This window comes from Brachycentrus maculatus, unplaced genomic scaffold (genome assembly GCF_059751285.1).
Source record: "Brachycentrus maculatus isolate JH-2025_06_01 unplaced genomic scaffold, ASM5975128v1 h1tg000537l, whole genome shotgun sequence".
In the NCBI taxonomy this organism is placed as follows: domain Eukaryota; kingdom Metazoa; phylum Arthropoda; class Insecta; order Trichoptera; family Brachycentridae; genus Brachycentrus; species Brachycentrus maculatus.
The window spans coordinates 153,204-173,851 of NW_028281283.1; the positions used below are offsets into that span (position 1 = coordinate 153,204).

The 20,648-nt window shown below is 32.5% G+C and overlaps 3 protein-coding genes across 4 annotated transcripts in view; 1 reads left to right on the plus strand and 2 right to left on the minus strand.

Annotated features, from left to right (window-relative positions):
- Nucleotides 1–4,340: 4,340 nt before the first annotated feature.
- COX5A (Cytochrome c oxidase subunit 5A) lies at nucleotides 4,341–6,249 on the minus strand. The gene is made up of 2 exons (XM_088273040.1): nucleotides 6,048–6,249; nucleotides 4,341–4,784 (listed from the first exon to the last, which is right to left on the minus strand). Exons 1-2 carry the CDS (start codon nucleotides 6,182–6,184, stop codon nucleotides 4,463–4,465), a joined length of 459 nt encoding a protein of 152 aa, XP_088129166.1. The 5' UTR covers nucleotides 6,185–6,249; the 3' UTR covers nucleotides 4,341–4,462.
- A 993-nt stretch (nucleotides 6,250–7,242) lies between these two features.
- Nucleotides 7,243–9,083, minus strand: JMJD6 (Bifunctional arginine demethylase and lysyl-hydroxylase PSR). The gene is made up of 3 exons (XM_088273015.1): nucleotides 8,909–9,083; nucleotides 7,915–8,618; nucleotides 7,243–7,816 (listed from the first exon to the last, which is right to left on the minus strand). The coding sequence occupies exons 1-3, from the start codon at nucleotides 8,979–8,981 to the stop codon at nucleotides 7,427–7,429; spliced, it is 1,167 nt and encodes a 388-aa protein (XP_088129141.1). The 5' UTR covers nucleotides 8,982–9,083; the 3' UTR covers nucleotides 7,243–7,426.
- A 1,000-nt stretch (nucleotides 9,084–10,083) lies between these two features.
- The window catches only part of Klp10A (kinesin-like protein 10A), a 44,236-nt gene continuing 33,671 nt past the window's right edge, over nucleotides 10,084–20,648 (plus strand). For both annotated transcript variants that reach the window (XM_088273044.1, XM_088273045.1), the window contains exon 1: nucleotides 10,084–10,340. In XM_088273044.1, coding sequence (XP_088129170.1) covers nucleotides 10,280–10,340 — 61 coding nt within the window. In that variant the 5' untranslated portion in view covers nucleotides 10,084–10,279. The remainder of the gene's footprint in view (nucleotides 10,341–20,648) is intronic.

Sequence of the window (20,648 nt, forward strand, 5' to 3'; positions counted from 1 at the left end):
AAAAATAGCTAAATTAGTATGACATGAACATAAAGAAGTGTGCAGCTAACGCATGGATGAAGTTTTGAGAAATATACCTGAAATCTCTAGTCAAAACTTTTACCAAGTCATTTTCAAATTGTTAATGTTTTTGTTATTCAAAATGTGAGTTAAATCCTAGCCGATTTTGGCCGAGCCTAGAGTCTTAAGTTTTTTTTTTCAGAATTATGAATTTAAGAACTCAAATGTTATTTAATTTTTCTTTCTTTTTAATTTTATGGTTATCTTTTACTTCTACAATGATTGGTCTGCAGTAAATTATTTAATTAGAAGAATATGCAATCATTATATCGAATATATCTAAAATAAAATGTCCTCTTTATCTGCATTCGCCAAAAATTAAGAGGATATATATGTAAATGAAGATTGAGAATTCACAAGTGTAATTGGTTTAATTATTTTTTTTCTCAATATGATTAAATTTGGCTCAGAACGACAAATACTTACCTAATATTATGCATGTCATGTTACTACCTATGTGTATACACATTCAATTGTGGCAGCTGTTTGTGTCTTGCAAAAACATTATTAAAGTATCAAAAAAATTAAATGGGACATATTTAGGTACAAATTTGTAACATAGGTATTATAAAACAGAATCCAGCTTAACTGACTGCTTTATATTTGCAGCAGGGTGTCACAGCAGTCACAATTTTGTCAAAATCATATAAAATTAATAAAGTTAATAACAATAGAATATGGGATTCTATAAATAAAAAATTTCTTTTACTTTCCATTCTATTACTGGTAATAAAACTTTATTTGATTTAATGATGGGATTATATTTTCTTATTTGGCATATTATTTATTAGTATACCGAGAGTTGTGGGTTAAACTGGTAACGAAATAATTGTTTTTATGTTTACAACTTGTTATGTATAACCTTACTAATATTATTTAAAACATAAAATATTATTTATGTTGTATTTGCTACGCAGGAATTTTTAAATTATTTTAGTTACATATTCACTTCAATGAAATAAAATTATTATTAGGGGTACTAGAAAGTTTTTTTCGTTTTTTGTTTAAATTAATAAAAAGAAAAGAATAAATGAAAAACAAAGCTTTATTGAGTGATATAGTTTCACTAGTTATTTATTACTTGTTGCCACCTCAAAGGCAGAGAAAAATGCCAGTTTTATAAAAATCTGGATTGCGTATGGAAAAATAATTGTTCTAAGGTTATTTTTTCATGGTTTGCATCTCTGTACATTTTATTCCTCAAGAAATGTTCCAGTGGTCGAAGCAAATTTTGTCTGATGGTGCGATATGCAGGATGTGGTAGAACTTCCCAACAAAGCTCATATTTTTTTCACCCATCTTCCTGGCAGCATGTGGCCATTCATTTTCATGTTGGATCACAACCCCTCCTCTATTTACTATTTTTGGCGGGTTTATGATTATGTTTTGATTCAAGCGATTCAGTTTCTCGCAGTAATTCGTAACACTCACAGATCAGCAGTAACAGTTTCCCCTGGGCTTAACAAACAACCCATAGTGAATTATTCCTTTAAAATCCCACCGAACACGACATTTCGTATGCTTAAATTCGGCTCAGCCTTTTTATTTGGTGATAATCATTGATTTTTACGTTTTTTTATAAACATATAGAATATATTTTTCATCTCCTGTTACAATTCGTTTTACAGAAAAGGTTCTGCAGAGACCTTAATCTTGAGCGCTGTACGAGTGTTTACCCATACCATTTTGTTAATGTCAGTAAGGTTGTGTGGTACTCATAAACCTACTCTCTAGGCCTTACCTTTTTTTTCATGCTGCCTTATATTGTTGACCAGGGATATCGGAGTCTGTAAGATAATTCTCAAATCGTCTTTTCTGGATTCGACCTGATTTCTTGTCCCAACACTTCATCATCCAGTTTGACGGGTCTACCAGATTGAGGTTCATCTTCCAGACATAAATTTCTTGCTTTGAATTTTTTAAACCATAAACATCACAAATGTGTTTTGCAGCAACAACAGCAGATTTAAACAATAACATTTATCAACAAGGCTCATTTCAAAAACCCAAAAAACTTTACAAAGCGGAAAAGTATTTCAGTACATACATAAGATGATAATTAAGGTAGGTGCCACAGACTAAAGTAAGCAGACTTTAAAAATCTATCATTGGCACAATACCTATTTTTTTGTAACAAATTTGACACACGGGCTTATCAATTTGGGGCTATTATTTTACATTCTTTGGAATTAAACTTACTTAAAGACTATAAATACACTAGGTGACAAATCTGCTATATTTATTTTTTTGTGGCATTTTACCTTTATGCTTAGGGTAGTTCTTATACTGGAAGGCTATTTAGAACAGGGTTTAATAAAACTACCTATTTGAAATCTTAGATAACTGAGGACTTACATTTATTTATATTATTTCAAGATATCGAGTATTATTTTCTGACACTAGATAAAATAATTATAAATGTTATGTACCTGCGATGATTTTATTAAAAGTAAATAATAACAGATATGTAATATATTACTTTGTAATAATAAAAAAAAATCTATTTGTAAATAAAATGTGCAATTCCTAGTCCAAAATTATTTTTTAAACATTGTAAGGAAGGTACATGAAACCTTTTAAGCAAGAAGTGTACAAGTGTATGTACACTTTATTTTGACATATTTCCCGGTATGTAAAATCAATCGGTTTTGTGTGTAGTCAAAAGTAAAATAGATGTATGTTGTCAATGTACTTACTTTAATTTTTCCATTTAATCTAAGTCATAGCCTGTTTGGTGTCATAGGCTCATTCCGAATTTATAAATACAATACATATTTTAATCTCGAATAATAATTTATCAAATACAGAACAATAATATAAAATTCACAAATGCAAAAAAAATCAAAATAACTTTTTTTAATTCATCCTTATTTTAGTAACAAAATCAGATTACGATCAAAATTTTATATAGTATAATCGCTGTGTAAAAAACATTACAGATGTTTCAAAATTACTTTCCATATTGCGCCATTTTTTTCACTAATATGCTGCCAAACAATATTTTAAAAATATTGATGCCCAATTTAAAACCATAAGTTATATTTCAAAGTACTCTCTATAAAGAGACAGAGTAGATTTAATGCGCCCTGTTAATACATGTAGTGTATGTTATTGTGATATCACTGGTATTTTAGGATCGTGCCGGTATTTTATATGTCTAATATCAAAATAAATAATAATTTAAAACTTGCAATATTTTATTTTCCTTATTCCAACGGGAAGGTCCACTCAAAAACATGTATGTCACTTATAAAGTTGATCACAAAATGTATCTACAAGGTGATGATGCTAAAACTAGAAATCGTCTTGTATAGGAGATTTAAGAAGTTCTTTTGAATTTGACTTTTATTAATTTTTACAGTTGTGTTTTAACATATTCAATGAATCGGTATTGCAATATTGTTTTGCGGAGACCCACCATACCACCTGATATGATAATGTGATATAAAGGAAAGTTACATATTTAAGATCAAAAATACTTTTGTTTTTAGTGTACATCACAATATTGGTTTAGTTTTATGATTTTCTTAAATCAGTTTCGATGCTTGTATAACATTTTTATGAGTCCTCGCAGCAGTTCATGCGCTTTATGTGTTAAGTAGCCAACCCATTGGAACACAGGACCCTCAAGATCTGGAAATGTTCTATACCGTACCGCAGTGCAACCAATCGGAACGCTAGAATCTTAATAAAGTCAGAATAAACACAATGCTCTGAGAAATTTATACTCAAGTGAAACACTTAATTTTTTTATAATTCTGTTTTATACAATTTAAATATAACTTAGCTTGGGGAAATGGGTAGACTTTGCCTTACATTCATTACAGGAAAGCAATCCTAAATCTATATTTATTATAATTTTGCTAGGATCATATCTCAAAAGAATTACATAACTTAGAAATGTAAATGTGGTTTGTCTTGAAACCTTTTATCACATCAACCAAAATTTCGTTTTAGGAGTAATTTTGAAAACAAATTTTATTTTTAACTTTTATTTTTGTGCTTCGACTTGATAATGTATGCTTTGTAAAATAAAACCTTAATTTTAACCACTTTTTTGTTGGTACATTTTTTCTCCAACCGGTTTCGACAAGAACCTTGTCGTCATTATGATGATGACAAGGTTCTGTTGTTTTATTTTATTAAGTATTTGCAAAAAACATTCAAGAAATGATAATGTATAACTCACAAACATTGAAAAACATATGACATATGTTTTTCAAAGTTTGTGAATTATTTATCAATTAAATGTAAAATCTTTCAGAAATGAAAAGAAATAATCGCAAATTTATTTCATTTATTGACAACAAATTGCATAGTTGACTAAATAATTACAATGGATATAACAAATAATTTTCTATCTCACAGTCACCTGCCAATTATAAAGTAAGTAAATACGGAATTACATCTCATATACATTCTTCAGCGCTAGCTCTGGTTCATCATAGCCTAGTTCCTCGGGTGTGCTGATGCCTAGTTCATTGATAGTCGGGCGCAGCTCCTGCATCATGTATGGGTAGATTTCGTTTACTTTATTACCACACTTGTCCTTCACAGCCTCCAGGATCCTCACCGTAAGAGCAAAGTCATTCAGCCGTCTGCAAGCCTTGAGAGCGGCAATCACTATCTTCGGTTCAGGGATCAAATCCATTCCACAAAGGTCATTCATCCCTTTACGAAGTTCCCACCCATCGATATCGGGTCGGTTGAAGTACGCCTCGAACCTTAAATCAACCAATTACACATACAGATCCTCTATAAAAACTAGAAGCTATCAGACACCATACAATGAAAGTAAGTAGCTCAAAAAGATTTATTTAGTGGGCATTTTTGGTTGCAAAACTTACATTTAATCAATTTAAAAAATATTAAATAACCATCGATATAGTTGCTACTCATGAATGCTATACTGGGCTTTTGCAAATGGCTCAATTATTTTGTCTTTTTAAATCCAACTACATGTGTCCATCGTATAACCCGGTACTTTAATTTTATATTTCATCATAATAATGTATTTCATATTTATGTTTTATTAGAATAAAATTTCAGGTATCATAAAATTTTACATCCTAAGACTTGATTTCGATATAACATGGTACATATTGGCTAGATTTATATTGTTTCAAAGTTTCCTTTAACACGCTTCCAACAACACAAAACAGAGTTTCGATACAAAAAGGTACATACTGCCGTGCTTAAAGTAATAAATATAAATAATTAATTTAATTAATGTATAAAATAATAATTTCAATAAATAAATTTAAAAAGTATCATATAAAACAGTTTCAATAGAGCATGGTAGGAATTAAGCGTATTATACGTGGGAAATCTGTAAACTCTTGGATTACTAGGATTGATTAACAGTTTCCCCACTCTTCGATACTATGCACTATCGGGTGTAAATATTTTTATTTATTTATATATCACCCTGGACTGGTACATGAGGGGCAGGACTTATCACCTTGCTTTTATGTAATTAATGACTAAGATGACAGTGCTACAATCCAGTGTCCTACACCCCATTGGGTGTGGATAAGGGTTAGAGAAGGGACTATTCAAATTATGGATTTCTTTTTAAATAAATTATAATATTAAACTTATAATACTTTTACGACAGAATATATTATGATATTAATGCAATTTGCACTTAAGGCCGAAAAGTCATCAAATAAAAAGAAATGAAGGAAAGACAAGATGAAAAAAAGAAGGGGCGGGAGTTTTTCAGACAGCTCATATTAAGTTAAGATTATTTTACTCAATTCAAATGAAAAAACAACGGGGTAAACAGTAAATACATCATGAAATTTATTTCATCGATAAATTGCTAAAAATACTCGCGGTCATGTCGTATACGCAAAGCTTAGATTCCTAAAATGTAGACAGAAGTCAATTTAAAAAGGGAATAATTATATTAACTGTAATATGTATCCATTTTCAAGAGTTTTCTTCGGGATTACATAATTCTATTGATTGTCATTTGGTTATACCTGGCATCAAAGTCTTCGTCGCTCTCCGTAGAATGTTTGGACATCAGCCTTGTTGAAGCGGCGATATTCAACTTGCATGGTGAAAGAATATGATTCCTCAAATTCCCAACTACTTGACATGCGGCACTTCGAAACATTTTGGAATTTTAGATCCTCGATACCAGACACACGATCTGTCGACAAATGGAAAAATGGCCGGCCCACAAACAAACTTTAATTTTCATTGAAAAAAATAATTGTCTTTGACAAGAGCAAGAAATCCCAAATGCTAGGTAGGTACTTAGTAAAATTAAATAATTCCACAACATTTTGATGTATGCAAATCCTTGTTCACAAATCTGGGATTGTCCACTTAGTAGTTATATTTACATCTTACATAGTTGTATAAGAATATGGAAGTCTGGGTATTTACAGGGCTTATGACCTCTCAAAGGCTGGTTTAGCGATCCCTTCATACTCATGTAATATTTACTATTCGAGGGCAACCATGGCAATAAAATAGGAGTCCCAAACATCTATGAAAATTTAAAAAAAAACATGGCTTTTATTTCATTTTTTCTGTTACTTACATATTTAAAAATATATATTATTATAATATAAGTAGATTCAACCATTGGATAATTATATTAAGTTCAACATTAATTTCATCGGACCAAAGTATTTGTGTTCGGATTAAATATTTTTTTCGTATTGACCTCAGAGATCCTATTTTAGAATAAATCTTACTCTTTTGCCAGTGTAAAATAAAATGTCACAATTTTTCTAAATTACGGTTGGGAGTTTTTCTTTACCATATTTATAATATTTTTGTAAATTGGTTCACAGCTTTTCAAAGATTCCACATATAATTTTTGGGTGGACATAAGAAACTATTAAAGAGATACCATTAAAGTTTAAACCAAAGATAATTAGTGATTCATCAATCTTATAAAATGGAAAATCACTATTTCTATGCTTCAAATATTTATTACATAAATTGAATGCTTTCAGGAGATATTCAATTAAACGAGGCAAAAGTTATGGTTTTAGGACAAAAGGAGATTTAAATAGGAGTATATGGACAGCTTAGGTTTATGCCACAGTCAGGGTCAATTTGGATTTTCAATACAAAAATAAATGCAGTTAAGATTTCAGCTTGTGTCTGTGTATCCTCCCCATTATTTGGAACTGCTTAGTAATGAAATAAAAAGACAAATAACACATATACATAAAATACTTTATTGAATGTTTGGTGTACAAAATTGATTACTGTAATACTTATTTGCTCGCACATGAATATGTACAGCTATAGTCAAGTCTATAAGTTCCCTATTAAAATCTAAAATCAGGCATAAATCCCATGACAAATACACAATAAGGCATGCGATAAAGGCAATTCTCTAAACCATTTTCTTCCTTCGCTTCTTTTTGTGAGCAGTTATGCTCTCTTGGCCACTGTCATCTTCACTGGAACTTCTCGAGGAACTCTCACTCCCACTGCTGCTGGAAGAGCTACTATTACTCGAGCTATCCGAAGCCACGCCAGTTCCTTCATTTATATCTATTTTGGCAGCAATCGAAGACAAGTCATTTTCTGTAGCTTGCAGAACTTTAAACCATTTCCTGGACAGCTTGGGTCGCCCACGAACAGTTTTGTGCCACACAACAGGGAAGTTTGTTCGGCTGCAGAAGTTCTGAGTAACAGCGACTGTGTCATCTAAATTCAAGACGACATGCCACCATCCACCGGGAACAAACACTGTCTCACCAGGCTTTTGCAATATTTCCATCTGTAAAAAAAAAATTCATACTTATTTCATTATTCACACTCAAATGATAAAATTTTTGTAAACAGTTTAGGAATTGAAAATATTGAATGGTAACTTACAGGTTTATATTCGCTAGGCCAGGAATCCAATTGTGTTTTTGGGTAAATTAAACTAAACCATGTTATCGCTTCATCTCGTTGTTTGCCTCCCAGAGCTCCCGCCACTTTGATGAGCTCCCGAGGAGTGTTTGTAGGGAACAAACACCACCTCTTGTGACCAAACACGAGAGCGTTCCACGCACTGGTACCAAGGGGGTCTATATGTATTCCCGTTCCAGAGCGTTCTGGTCCCATAACAAACCAACGATATGGAGGACGCCGCTCTTCTCCACAGTACTTGAACAAGTCATCTCGAAAGTACAAAGGAATGTCATAATCGGCTAAAAGCTTTTTTCTTCTCGGATGCTCTCCATAGCTACTGTCGAAAATATAAAGCGGACTATCGTCAACTGTATTTCTCATATACTCTACATAATATTTCATTTTCATTTTAACGCTATATCCTTCATTATCTTCTCCACATTTGAATTTTTGGTTTCTGTACTTCTTGGCGAGTCTGTCAAGAGTCCATTTCTGATTTGCTTTCCATTCTGTTTGAACGCCACAGATCACTACTGGCTTATAAACCTTTTCATATTTATCTATGAACTCTTGAGGGGACACTTCGTTTATGTTGATACGTTCCACATTATCAATAAAGTTTTTAAACTGTTCAAACTTAGTGGCATAGCCTAGCAAAGACCAAGAAGTTTTATCATGCAGTTCTGAAAAAATAACCTCAGTTTTATACAAAAAAACTTATATTTATATATATATACACATTCATATAATTATCAACTTCCTGGGCTTGTGGTAAGGTGAACTCATAGTAAAGGCAAGCCCAAATTTTCAGAAAATTGATAAAACACATAGATATATTAAATCTTCTTATTGGAATAGTGATAGTTTAAAAGACATAGTGTGTATTTTTGAAAAACAAAATTAATCAAAGGGCAAGGTCTTCGATCACAGAATTCTATGCCGAAAGGAACATTATAATAAAAGTATAAATTACCTGGTCTGGCTTTGCGCTTTACCTCTTTTATGCGTTTTTTTGCTTTGTGACTAAGTTTTATTTCGTTTTGCATGATCTTCACCAAAAGTAAAGATGATTCAGGACTACAAAATCGAGAACCGAAGCGATTTTTTTCTGGCAATGCAAAGCCACAGGTTGACAGCCAACAGATATGACAGATTTCGGGGTACTAATTATTGTCTATGATCAGGCTTCTAGTGAAATCTATGAATTAGATATCGTTCACATATAAATCCAGTTTCACTTTTTTTTTTAGGTAAATATTTTAAAATACCTCAATCAAGGCGTAAAATTAATTATTTGAAATATGGTTGAAATTTTATAATACCTTCTAACTAAGGATAGAATTGCATGTTTATCATCAAATTCTTTCCTTGATTAGTAGGTGGCTTAGCGATAAATAGCACATTTCGAAAACCACATCCGTAGGAAGGTCATAAATATAACTTTTATTACATTCATTCATGAAATGTTTGAAAAGGAGTTTCTTTTTTGCTGAACAATAAAAATGGCAACAGTCACCTCCACGAATTCTACAAATGACTGTCGAAAACATTGAACATATTTATTTATTAAATATTAGTTTCTCAGTACCCATCATCGACAGATACACCGTGACAATCTTATACGAAGAATTCTTGAAAGGCAAAAGTCACAATGTTGAATCAAAACTGATCATGTCAGTTCAAAAAATTATAAAGCATTCTTTGAGCTCCAACTAAAGTCATTTTACAAGTATGTTTGTTGAAAAAAAAATGTTCTAAAAACGCACTGGAATGTTTTAGAAAGAAAAAATTCTGGCCTCTTTGCCTCTAGAGCTGTCTTTATAGAATTGTTTCACTTTTTTATTTTATTGGCGTGCTCCTACATATATATATAGCTCAATAATTGAATGTTGCTTAGGTAGATACTAGTAATAATAACAATAATATTGTATATTTTAATCTGGTAATACTATTCGTAAATAAATTTATGCGACACACTTGTATTATTGTTTTTCATATAAAATTTAATAACATTTCTATTACAATTTGTTGTAATTTTTAGAATAATAAATTTATTTTCACTATGCTTGTACGTATTATCAATATAAAATGTACGAACAAAAAATAGGTGTGAATTTTGACTTCCATAGTCAATAAATTTTGAACGTTGTTCCAGCCTGAAGTCGGATGCTAATGGCACAGTTCAACTGTCAGTTTGCGTATTGAAAATTTTTATAAGGCAGTTTCGGCCGGTTTCTCGTAAACCCCTTTGTTAATGCATGTAATCGCGATTTAATTTGTTATAAATCAATGTTTGAATGTCTGAAGTGAGTTATCACGTTAAAAGTGCTTATTTGTGATCGAAATGGACGGGATGATTAATCTTATAGAGTCTGGCACAAATGTTAACATCAGACGTACAGATGGTGAGTGTTAGAGCCTATCACTTAACTATTTAACTAAAAGCGTAGAAATACCTTGCGAGAATCGCAGGGAATGTTTTATTAATCATCGACTAAAGTTATCACTATAACCGTATTTTTGCAAAGTGTAAATCGTACTTTACCGTTGTTAAGACACCTCGATTTATAATAGTTCTAGCAGCCGTTAAATAATAATAAAGTGAAAACCTGGGAAATAATCTATTTTACTTAAGAGGCTTCTATAAAATAAACGTGCGAATCGCGAAAATCATAATAATCTCTGAATAGTAACATTTTAGTTAGTTAAAAATGGAAATATTTATCTTGTGTCATAATTTCAATCTAAATCATTAATATCAACTAAGTGAGTAATTATTGCACGTTGATTTGCTTTCCTTTTGAAAATGAAACTGACCTGAAACAAAATGCTCATTTTCAAATAATGTTGCTATATTGCATTGTAATATCATTGAATTCCTATGACAGCAATGTACATTATTTAAATACTCAATTTAATGTGTTTTTATTTTTAACTGTTAAATAATGATATTTATGTGTAACAATAATTTAAATCCATTATGCATTAACTTTTTTAAAATCATTTGATTAAGTAATATTCTACTCTTCTTTCATGTTTTTCTCATTCATTTGTGTTATCCTCAACATGGCACAGTCATAGCCTTTTATGTACTGTTATGCAAATATTTTGTTTAAATTAAGATTATTCTCAGATGTAAATAAACTACCTACCTTACGATTTGTTTACATGTGTCATTCATATAAATGATTGTCAAGTAGATTAGAATATAATCCCTTTCAAATATAAATTATTTTCGTATGAACTTTAATTCGAAATATTTATATGTGAGTGAGAATACAATTTTATTAAAAAATGGAAATATTGGTGTAAAGTTGTTCATTTACAATACCTGCATTATATATTTAAGTATTTATCATTGAATAATCGGTCCCATTTATTAAAATTGTACAAAATATATGATTTACGCATACTGACATACTCATAAATAATTTACTCCACTAAAATTTTCCATAGAATCAGTTCTTGTATAATAATTTAATGATTGTAAGTTTTAGCGTCGTTGTTTTTAAATTTTATTATCTTAAATTCAATAAATGATTTGTTACATTGTTTGTAAAGATAGTGACTGTTAGGACCATTTTTATGTGTTAAAATCTTTGTATACAATGCCGGATTTAATCACTGAGGGATTTTTATCAATGGTTTTATTTAATATCTATCTCCACAAAGATCAACGAGGCTTTTCACTTTGTATGTATTTTTAATGGTTACCTATTTAAACACATTTGAAAGAAATACTCGTGAGATTGTTGTTTTTCATCAGCTTCAGAATGGTTAAAAGGCTATTTACTTTCTGGCTCTAATTTGTACAATACTCATAAATTATCCGACAGCTGTGTTTTAGCGCTTGGTAGCTTGATGCAAATGATGCATTTTCCTACAAACATTACATTGTTGCAGCATAGTGTCATAAGTACTTAACATTTTAACTGTTTTATTGATACTGTTATTTTGTTTCGTTCCTTATAATATCTGCACTTCTTATCAGTCAAGATCATTGTTAAGCAAAAAGTCTTTTTTTTTTTTAATTCTAGAAAAATAATATTTATAAAATTTACTTATCTAATAAGGCTATGTTTTTGTTTGAATGATATGAATAAATATTTCAGAGATACCTGTAAATATTCTAAATAGAATTTATCCAATATTTGTTCTAGTTAGATTTTATTCAGTCTTTGTATTTGAGACAAGTTAACTGTGGTCAGGTCTCTGGTACAAATACCTGCGTGACTAATATCGGTTTTTAACAGCGAAATTAATCTAAATTTTGTGATTTCATATATTGATTGGGCAGTCACATTGTGGTTAAATCTATCCATATTTAATTTAAGTTTTACTTAGTAAATACCAATATTTCTTAAAATCCAGTATGTTTCGATGCATTCTGCATCATTTTCAAACACCGTATACGGTGTTTGAAAATGATGCTGAGTGCATCGAAGCACAATGGATTTTAAGAAATAGTGGTATTTACTATGTAAAACTTAAATTAAATATGAATAGATTTTGTAATTTGAAAACCCTTCATTGTCGGCTGCAGTATAATCTCTTCTCGATAGTGATGGCTGAGGCAATGAATGCTACAGTGTAAAGGAAATGCCTCGATGATTTTGGCGCGCCAATTCGCCTCACGCGATGACGACGAAGTAAGAATTACGAAAAGACCTTCCGACGAGAGACTCGACTCGCACAGCAGGCGGTCTGGCAGGCTCTCTGCCGGCGCCGGTTGTGTGATCGCGTCGTGTGGAGGCTCCGCGGCTGGCGGCCGTGGGAGGCAGAGGTACTGCTCCATATAAGGCCCTGGCAGAGAGGACCCGCAAGGCCGCAGGGGCGCATTCCGACTAGAGCTCTAGGCTCCCGCTTCCTACATCATTTTTATTCTATATATTCTATTTTTATTGTATTAGAAGGAAAATTGCGTATTTTTCATCATTTTGAACCGGTAGATCTCGCTAATCTTAAGGCCCACTATTCGTTACGTCGATTCATTCGCCCGACAAACACCGGAGATGGCACAAGTCTCTTCACGCCCGATTTTTTTAATGAATGTGTATTGGATTTTTTTTGTTTTTTTAGAATATATGCATAGGTATAGAAAAATATTTTTTATAAATATTTTTTAATTCTTTACCTTTCAATAACTCTTTCTTTTCAAAACCATATCGCTCACTCCTTTCAAGAACGTCATAAATCAAAAATCGTCAATTTTCAGTTGAGCGTGTTTTCGGAATGCCCAGAAAATGTACTATATCCCAGCAAAGAGGCATATTTTTAACATAATATTTACCCGCTACAGAGCAGAAAATGTTATTTTTGCATTTTGAAGAAAAGGTATTGTTTTATTATTTTTTGAAATATACTAAATATTTTTCAAATGGAGAAAAAACCTTCAGGTTTTACCTAAAAAGATCTGTTGCGCAGTAAAAAGTTCAATAAGTGGCTGATATTTATTTTTAATACATTGTGTTATATTTTTAAACTTTAAAAACGTTCTCCTGAAAAATCTAGTTTTTTGATTTATGACGTTCTTGAAAGGAGTGAGCGATATAATTATTTCGAAGAAAAACTTATTTTTTCAATGAAAAAACGGTATTTTAAATCAAAAATTCTATGACGTTAAATAATATATTACCTGGGTTCAAAGGAAATTAATTTGTGATTATCTCAATATTTTTAATATTTTCAATAAATTGGATTTTTTCTTTTCAATTCATTAATACAGTATGAAGTCACGGAAAGTTTATCTTAATGGTTAGGGAAATGTTAGGGAATTTGATCGAGTTACCGGCATGCACAATCAAAAATAGCTTTCGAATCCAAAGGGTTAGAATTATAATAAAAAATATATGTTTGATAATACTTACAATAAGCATATAATTCAAAACATGGCTAATTATCGCCGAATCCTGGTGAAGTGAAGTGAAATGGAATATGGATTATCGTTAGACAAATTTCCAAAAATGGTTCACAAGCTAGTTTCTAAATCCTGCCCTGACAACCGTGGGTTGAGGTTCCGCACTGATCGCGTCAGCTCAATACCCGATTTGATAGAAATTGCAACGAATTTGTCGGATTGTGACAGACTCGCGATAATGGAAAACAAGCTATAGCGATTCGAAAATATTGATGAGTATCTACCAACCTAGAGTTGGTCACCAGACATTTCTGGACTCCGCTTCGACGGTAGCGAGTTACTTCCGCTAAAAGGTTGACTCTATTATTGAAACCAAATGTCGCGCGACTTATTTTAGCGTCCCATTGAGTGCATCTGCATTCACATGCTCGTATCAATATATTTAGCGTGTCTATTCGTTTATCTCGAAATATTCATTTTCATTTAACCATATCCGCTCCCTATGTGGAGCATATAGAGTCCACAAATGGTTTCTATGCTTTTCTGTCGGCCGCCAGCTCCCTTGCATCCTCCCAAGTCAGGTCCGCGTCCCGAAATTCAGACGAAAGCTGCCGACGAATTGTCAGCAGTGGTCGGTCGTCCTGGGCGGCGCGAACCTGTTGCCTTGTAAAAGAGGCAAGCTTTATAGTCATGCTTTTTAGTCATGCTTTTTAGTCATGCGGAGTACATGGCCTAGCCAACTGAATCTCGAAAAATAATGGCCTATATTTTTTTCGGTTTTTTGATGTTGTTTATCGCATTGCGAATTCACTCTCATAATTGCGACACGTCATCCAATAGCTAATAAGTATTTTTAAACACTTTATTACAAACATCAACACTTTTATCTGAAAATGTTGTTTACACTTTATGAACCGGCTAACTAGTTATTAAAAAAGGATCGCCTTGTATAATATATTTTTAACAAATTCATAGCTCTGATTGGTAATTCTTAATTATTCAATTTCAATTATTAGGAGCTACTTTTATTAAAATGGATATGTTTTTTCTCGATTGATGAAAAACGGCCTGCGGTTATAAAATATCACTTGTTATTTCTATTTTTTTTTCAAACTTTTACTGGCCATTGATATTCTTAAATAAATATCTGAACACGTAAAATCCCAAGTCGTCTCATAAAAAAACTTTCTTAAAATATCAAGGTATAGGTATAAATATGTTTTCCCTCAGGATATTCGTAGTAAAAAATACAAGTTAATCCAAGTACGGGCACGCAGCCCTGAGTACCATAGTCATTAATTGTCCGTTTTTCCATATAGCGCTAATATTCTTCACTCATGTCATCTGCAGCCCATAAAACATATTCCATTATTAGATCCAAAAATTAAAAAAAATAGGGCAGATCTAATCGCCTTGCCTGATCAAAGTTAACAGCGCGCCCGTCCGATGTGGTATAGTGCCCCATAAGCACAAAAATACTCCTACACTAAGGTTTGTTTTAGTCTTTATTGTGTATGTAAAACTCAACGATTACTTGGATTAGCTAGTTATTTTGAATGCTTTAAAATGTATTAAATGTTTCAAATCTATCGAATAGATGTTATCGCTAATAAATTGATTCTATAAATTTACTCATTTATCGTTTGTACAACTGGTTTAAAATCGAATTCCTAATTAGGGACAGTTTCTGTATGTCGTTTCCTTTCTGTAAAGTTTAATAAAATAAGTGTTTACTCAAGGCTGCGTCATGGGAAATTTGGCTTGTTCAAGTCGCAAACAGAGAAAGGACTTCTCTCACGAACATTTGGTTCCATGGATATGACGAGATTTCCATGGAGTTAGTTGAATGTAGTTCGATCTATTTTGGTCTAGTTTCACGAACACGGAGTGAAATGACTACTAGCTGCTTTGAACTGTTTGGTAGATACAATTTACATGTATTTTTGGCGATAGGTCCCCTATGGAAACTCGAATAGATATTTATGTGTCTTCGGGAGTTCCGCCTATGAATTCATACGACAATTTAATAAGGAAATGTATATTAATATTTTTATTTAGTTATTTAAATGTACAATATATGTAAGAGAACAGTTTTTATGATTGTGCTAATACAGTCGTCATTCGGCCATGTCGTATTTGATTGCATCTCATAAACAATTTTCATTCATATAATTTTATAAATAAGTATTTTAAAATGTGCCCTCATCACGGGGAAAGTCATTGAGGGCACATTTTTGTAAATTTTATTTTGTTATTATGTATATGATAAAAGTTAATACATTTTTTTAAATTGCGTATTTTCACCCTCATATGCATGAAACTATTTAAAAATATATTTTATGTGTTTCATTCATGTATAATAACGCAAATGCATAGTGAGTTGAGGAAGTAAGTTCGTTTTAACATATTACTGGAGATTACCATAAATAGGATCATTATCGTTAGATAAATCATTTCGAGACTTATTTGGAAGGTAGTTCAGCTCATCAAGGTTATTATATTATCATGGCTATCACATGTTTGGGAATAGGAATAATTAATTCATTGAAAGAGATAAACGAATTCGATTTAGTAATATTAAATGCAAACAATAACGTTTTGCCGTAAACAAATTGTTGCTTACGTTTTGCTGCACGATCCATCCACCTGCTGAATGATGACGAAATAATCGCTTTATATATAGATATATAGGTATCAAAAATCATTCCCTCACATACACACTTACAACCAGTGGTCTAGGTCAGTGTTTCGCAAACTTTTTCTGTTCAAGGTACACCTGCCAAAACAAGAAAATTTTGAGGTACACCAAAGATAAAAACAATTATTTTTTAAAATTATTAATATTAATCTAATTCGAAAATATATATTACAAATTATGTTTAATACAAAATCTAAGCCTGATTAACTGAGCATAGGCGATCAAAATTTTGAGCAATTGTTGATATTGTTGGCTGCTCGCATCTCTTCGTTGATCGTCCATAGGCATTCTTTTTTTCAAGCAGTTAGAGTCGAAAATCCCTATTCGCATAAGGAAGTCGTGGCAAATCGTAAAATAATTACAATAGCACGCTTTGAAAGCAGTGGATGTTAATTTTTTATATGCAGCCAAAAATGTGCTAGAACTGTTTCGCAAAATTTCAGTTTTAATGTCCGATTATTTTTTAGCTCCATGAATTATTCTTGCTCGTTTATCGTTAAGTGACTTTTTCCGCGGCACACCAACTAATCACCACGGTTCACCAGTGTGCCGCGGCACACACTTTGCGGAGCACTGCTCTAGGTTATCTCAATCCCAGTAGAATGTTACTGCAGATCACTTTCTGTTTGCCCACGCTCAGGACGAATAGCCCAAAACATACTTTTATCTTAACTTTCTTTACGGCACGAAACTATTTTAATAAATGGTGAAATATTTATATATTACATAGTATAGGGTCCGCCATCTAAAGTTTTTTTTTTCAACTAGTGCTTATTTCGTGAATGGTAACACTTAGCTCATGTCTGATTTGACAGATAATTAGTTTTATCCTTCCGCTGAGCGAATATGGTTGTGTATACGCTTGAACAACGCTGGGAAATATTGCGACATTACTTTGAAAATCAAGGGTCCGCCAAATAACTTTTTTTTTTTGAAAATGCTATAAAAAACATCGAGTGTAGCTTCGGCTGTGTGGCACGTAGCGCCGTCCTGTTGAAACCAAATGTTGCCAATATCCTCCTCTTCAATTTTTGTGAACAAAAATCCGTTCAACATATTTTATTGGTGCGGATTTTGGTCCAGAGGCATAATTGGGCCATTTTTCTTTGAAAATGAGCAAGGAGTGGCCGTTACAGTCAATGGCGATCGTTATCGGGCCATGTTGAACGGATTTTTGTTCACAAAAATTGAAGAGGAGGATATTGGCAACATTTGGTTTCAACAGGACGGCGCTACGTGCCACACAGCCGAAGCTACACTCGATGTTTTTTATAGCATTTTCAAAAAAAAAAAGTTATTTGGCGGACCCTTTATAAGATTATTAATTTAAAAGGAATCGTTTTGTTTACCAACGTTTAATTATATGTGGACACATATTTTTATATTACACAGTATATGATTACCAATTTAAAAAGAATCGTTTTGTTTACCAACGTTTAATTATATACCTATTTTTACTATTTTCTTTCAGAGGAAAATTGTATTAGTCATATTAAACCACCCTTTATTTAATTTTCTTCTGCGCTGTGTTTTTAATATAAATGTATTTACTTTTCCGAATAAATAAATAATATAATGTTTTGAAAAGTATGTAAGAAAAAGATGTTGCTAAGCCAAATGTAAATATCCTAGAAAACCTTAGTATTGTATTTGGGGCTTAGTGAAGAAAATATCTACGTTACCTATTTATGGCAACTTATTTCTCATTTTGAAAATATAATGACATTATTATCACAATCCTTTTATCTATTTGAGATAAGCACATAAGACAAAAAAAGGTACATTAGTATGTATAAATATATGTGTACTTATCTTGTCTTTTCTTAAAATTTAAAATTTATGCTGTTTCTTCCGAAGCCCATCCGCATTTAATAATGCATAGGACACTGCATTGGATCGTCGTGGTTTAAGCTTGATCGTTAATGGCAAAGGCATCCAACGGCATCTGCCAATATGTTCATACTATTTCGAAATTAGTTTTTCTTTTTTCCAAAATGCATAAAAGTACGCCATATTGCCAATATATTTTTTTACGGCCGTTCTTTTAGCTTCTCGCAATTCATAACAATCGGTTAAATAGTGAAAAATAATTCGAGACAAAAGTCGTTTTCATCTATTTACTGCCTTAGGTTATCCACACGCGACGAATCGTCTTAATGTGCCGATGTCGAGAACATCGCTAGACGTTGGAGAGACATATTCGTGTCATGTCCGTCATACCACCATACCGACTGCTGGCATCCACCATGCGTCACTCCTCGCTACTCTGTTCTTAGACTCCCATTTACACGATCGATATTGTAAAATTTACCACCGATATTGCTTGGTTTTCCGCAAATATGGCGCCGCTGTTTCAAATACAAACTAATATATTTCTCACGTACGTTGTTAAAACATAATGCTTAAAATTAGTATGCATACTTTGTTTATAGGTTTATTTTATTCATTAAATGTTAAATCTAACACTGTTTTTTTAGTCTACTAAATTGTATTTTATTCTTTAAAAAACACATAAAAATCAATTTTGTGACAATCGTTTCGCCTAGTGATGGTATTTTCAAACGAATGTGACATTCGTTTGAAAATGCCATAACTAGGCGAAACAAGTGTCACAAATTTGATTTTTATATGTTTTTTCCTTACAATAAAATACAACTTAGTAGAATAAAAAAATCAGTGTTTGATTTCACGTTTAATAAATAAATTAAAATGGAGTTCTACAAATTATACGCCAAATCTATAAACAAATTGTTTATAGGTAATTTAGTTTCGTGTTTCATACATTATAAGACGTTCCCATATTTTAAATACCAATAATGAATTATTTACGTAAATTGACAGCGATCCTAGGACGCACCCAATTTTTTTTAACATCATAATAGGAAAACATTCGTCTTCTTGTTTTGACGAAAATCGGTCAACCTATAAATAAATGTCTAAATTTTCGTAGTAAAACAGAAAGAATTTGTAGCATTAAACCTAAGCTTATCAATTTAAGGTCCCCTTTAGATGATGAGTGCGCTAATTGGTGAAAATTATCTAATGAGCAGTGTTAGCCTCGTATATTTCTATTACTCGTACAAGTTAATTGTGGTTACTATAGTGTTCCATCAATTGATAGATGTATTCAAAATAAAACTCTAAAACAAATATTACATTGCTTATAACAGGCGTTCTTTATAAATTTGTTAAATATGTTGAAATATAAAAAAGATCTCCGCCTATAAGCCACATAACGTGGCTTGGTCGGTCTCCTGGTCTCCATAATATTTTAGTTTTGTTTTTATATAAAAACAAAACAAAAATACTTTATATAAAGTTTTCACTTTTTTCCATTTTATTATATTACTGAAAAAAAGTTATTTTAAAGTTTATCATTATATTTTTATCTCTTTTAGTCTTGTGAACTTTAAGTGTGTAATGCTAGATTTAAAAAAAACCTACCTTTATTATTTTATTTATTCGTTAAATTTATTTATTACATTACTAGTGATAAACCTAGCAACCCAGGAAGAGATTGCGGTAACCAACCCCTTTGGAAGCCTGGGTAGGTGAACAGACGGGAGACGGGGGTCTGGAGGGCTCACATCAGTACTGAACTGGCGAAGAGCTCCCTGGATGGTCCCGGTGCAGGCCGTGTACCTAAGGATGATGGCTGCCAGGAAACTGGACAGCCGGCATCCACAGCCCGAGTTAGCTGGGCTACTGCACTGATGGAGGGCAGCAGTACCCATCAGAACTGGAAGCGAGCGGAGGCAATGGATGCCAGAACGGTTGCCCAACAGATTACTCCAGGCGCAGCTGCAACAGCCTCAACGACTGGAGTACTGCGGTGCAGAAGGCAACGGGAAACCACTGCACTACTTTCCCAAGACAACCCAATGAAAGCAAGCAAACAAATAGGAAGGCCGTCGAGCGATCCGGTTGACACCCGGCGCCTCTGGGGGTCCGGGCCCCAAGGTGGGAAATCGGTGACCGGGCACATCGGTGTGACGCACCAGGCACCATGTGGGAAATGTGCGACTGGTGAAGCTAATTCCAATACAAGAATATCCGTGCGTAATACACACAGAGTTGGCACCTGGAATGTCAGAGGATTACGCCTGCCAGGAAAGACGGATATTCTAGAAAAAGAAATGACCAACCATAACATACACA

Bases quoted from the DNA above. Each gene is read 5' to 3' on its own strand.
- COX5A (XM_088273040.1), bottom strand. From the start codon at position 6,184: ATGTTTCGAAGTGCCGCATGTCAAGTAGTTGGGAATTTGAGGAATCAT. The intron at 4,785-6,047 runs GTATAACCAAAT...GGTTGATTTAAG, and splicing joins GACGAAGACTTTGATGCCAG to GTTCGAGGCGTACTTCAACC.
- JMJD6 (XM_088273015.1), bottom strand. From the start codon at position 8,981: ATGCAAAACGAAATAAAACTTAGTCACAAAGCAAAAAAACGCATAAAA. The intron at 8,619-8,908 runs GTAATTTATACT...TTATTTTTTCAG, and splicing joins AAAGCGCAAAGCCAGACCAG to AACTGCATGATAAAACTTCT. The intron at 7,817-7,914 runs GTAAGTTACCAT...TTTTTTTTACAG, and splicing joins GGCCTAGCGAATATAAACCT to ATGGAAATATTGCAAAAGCC.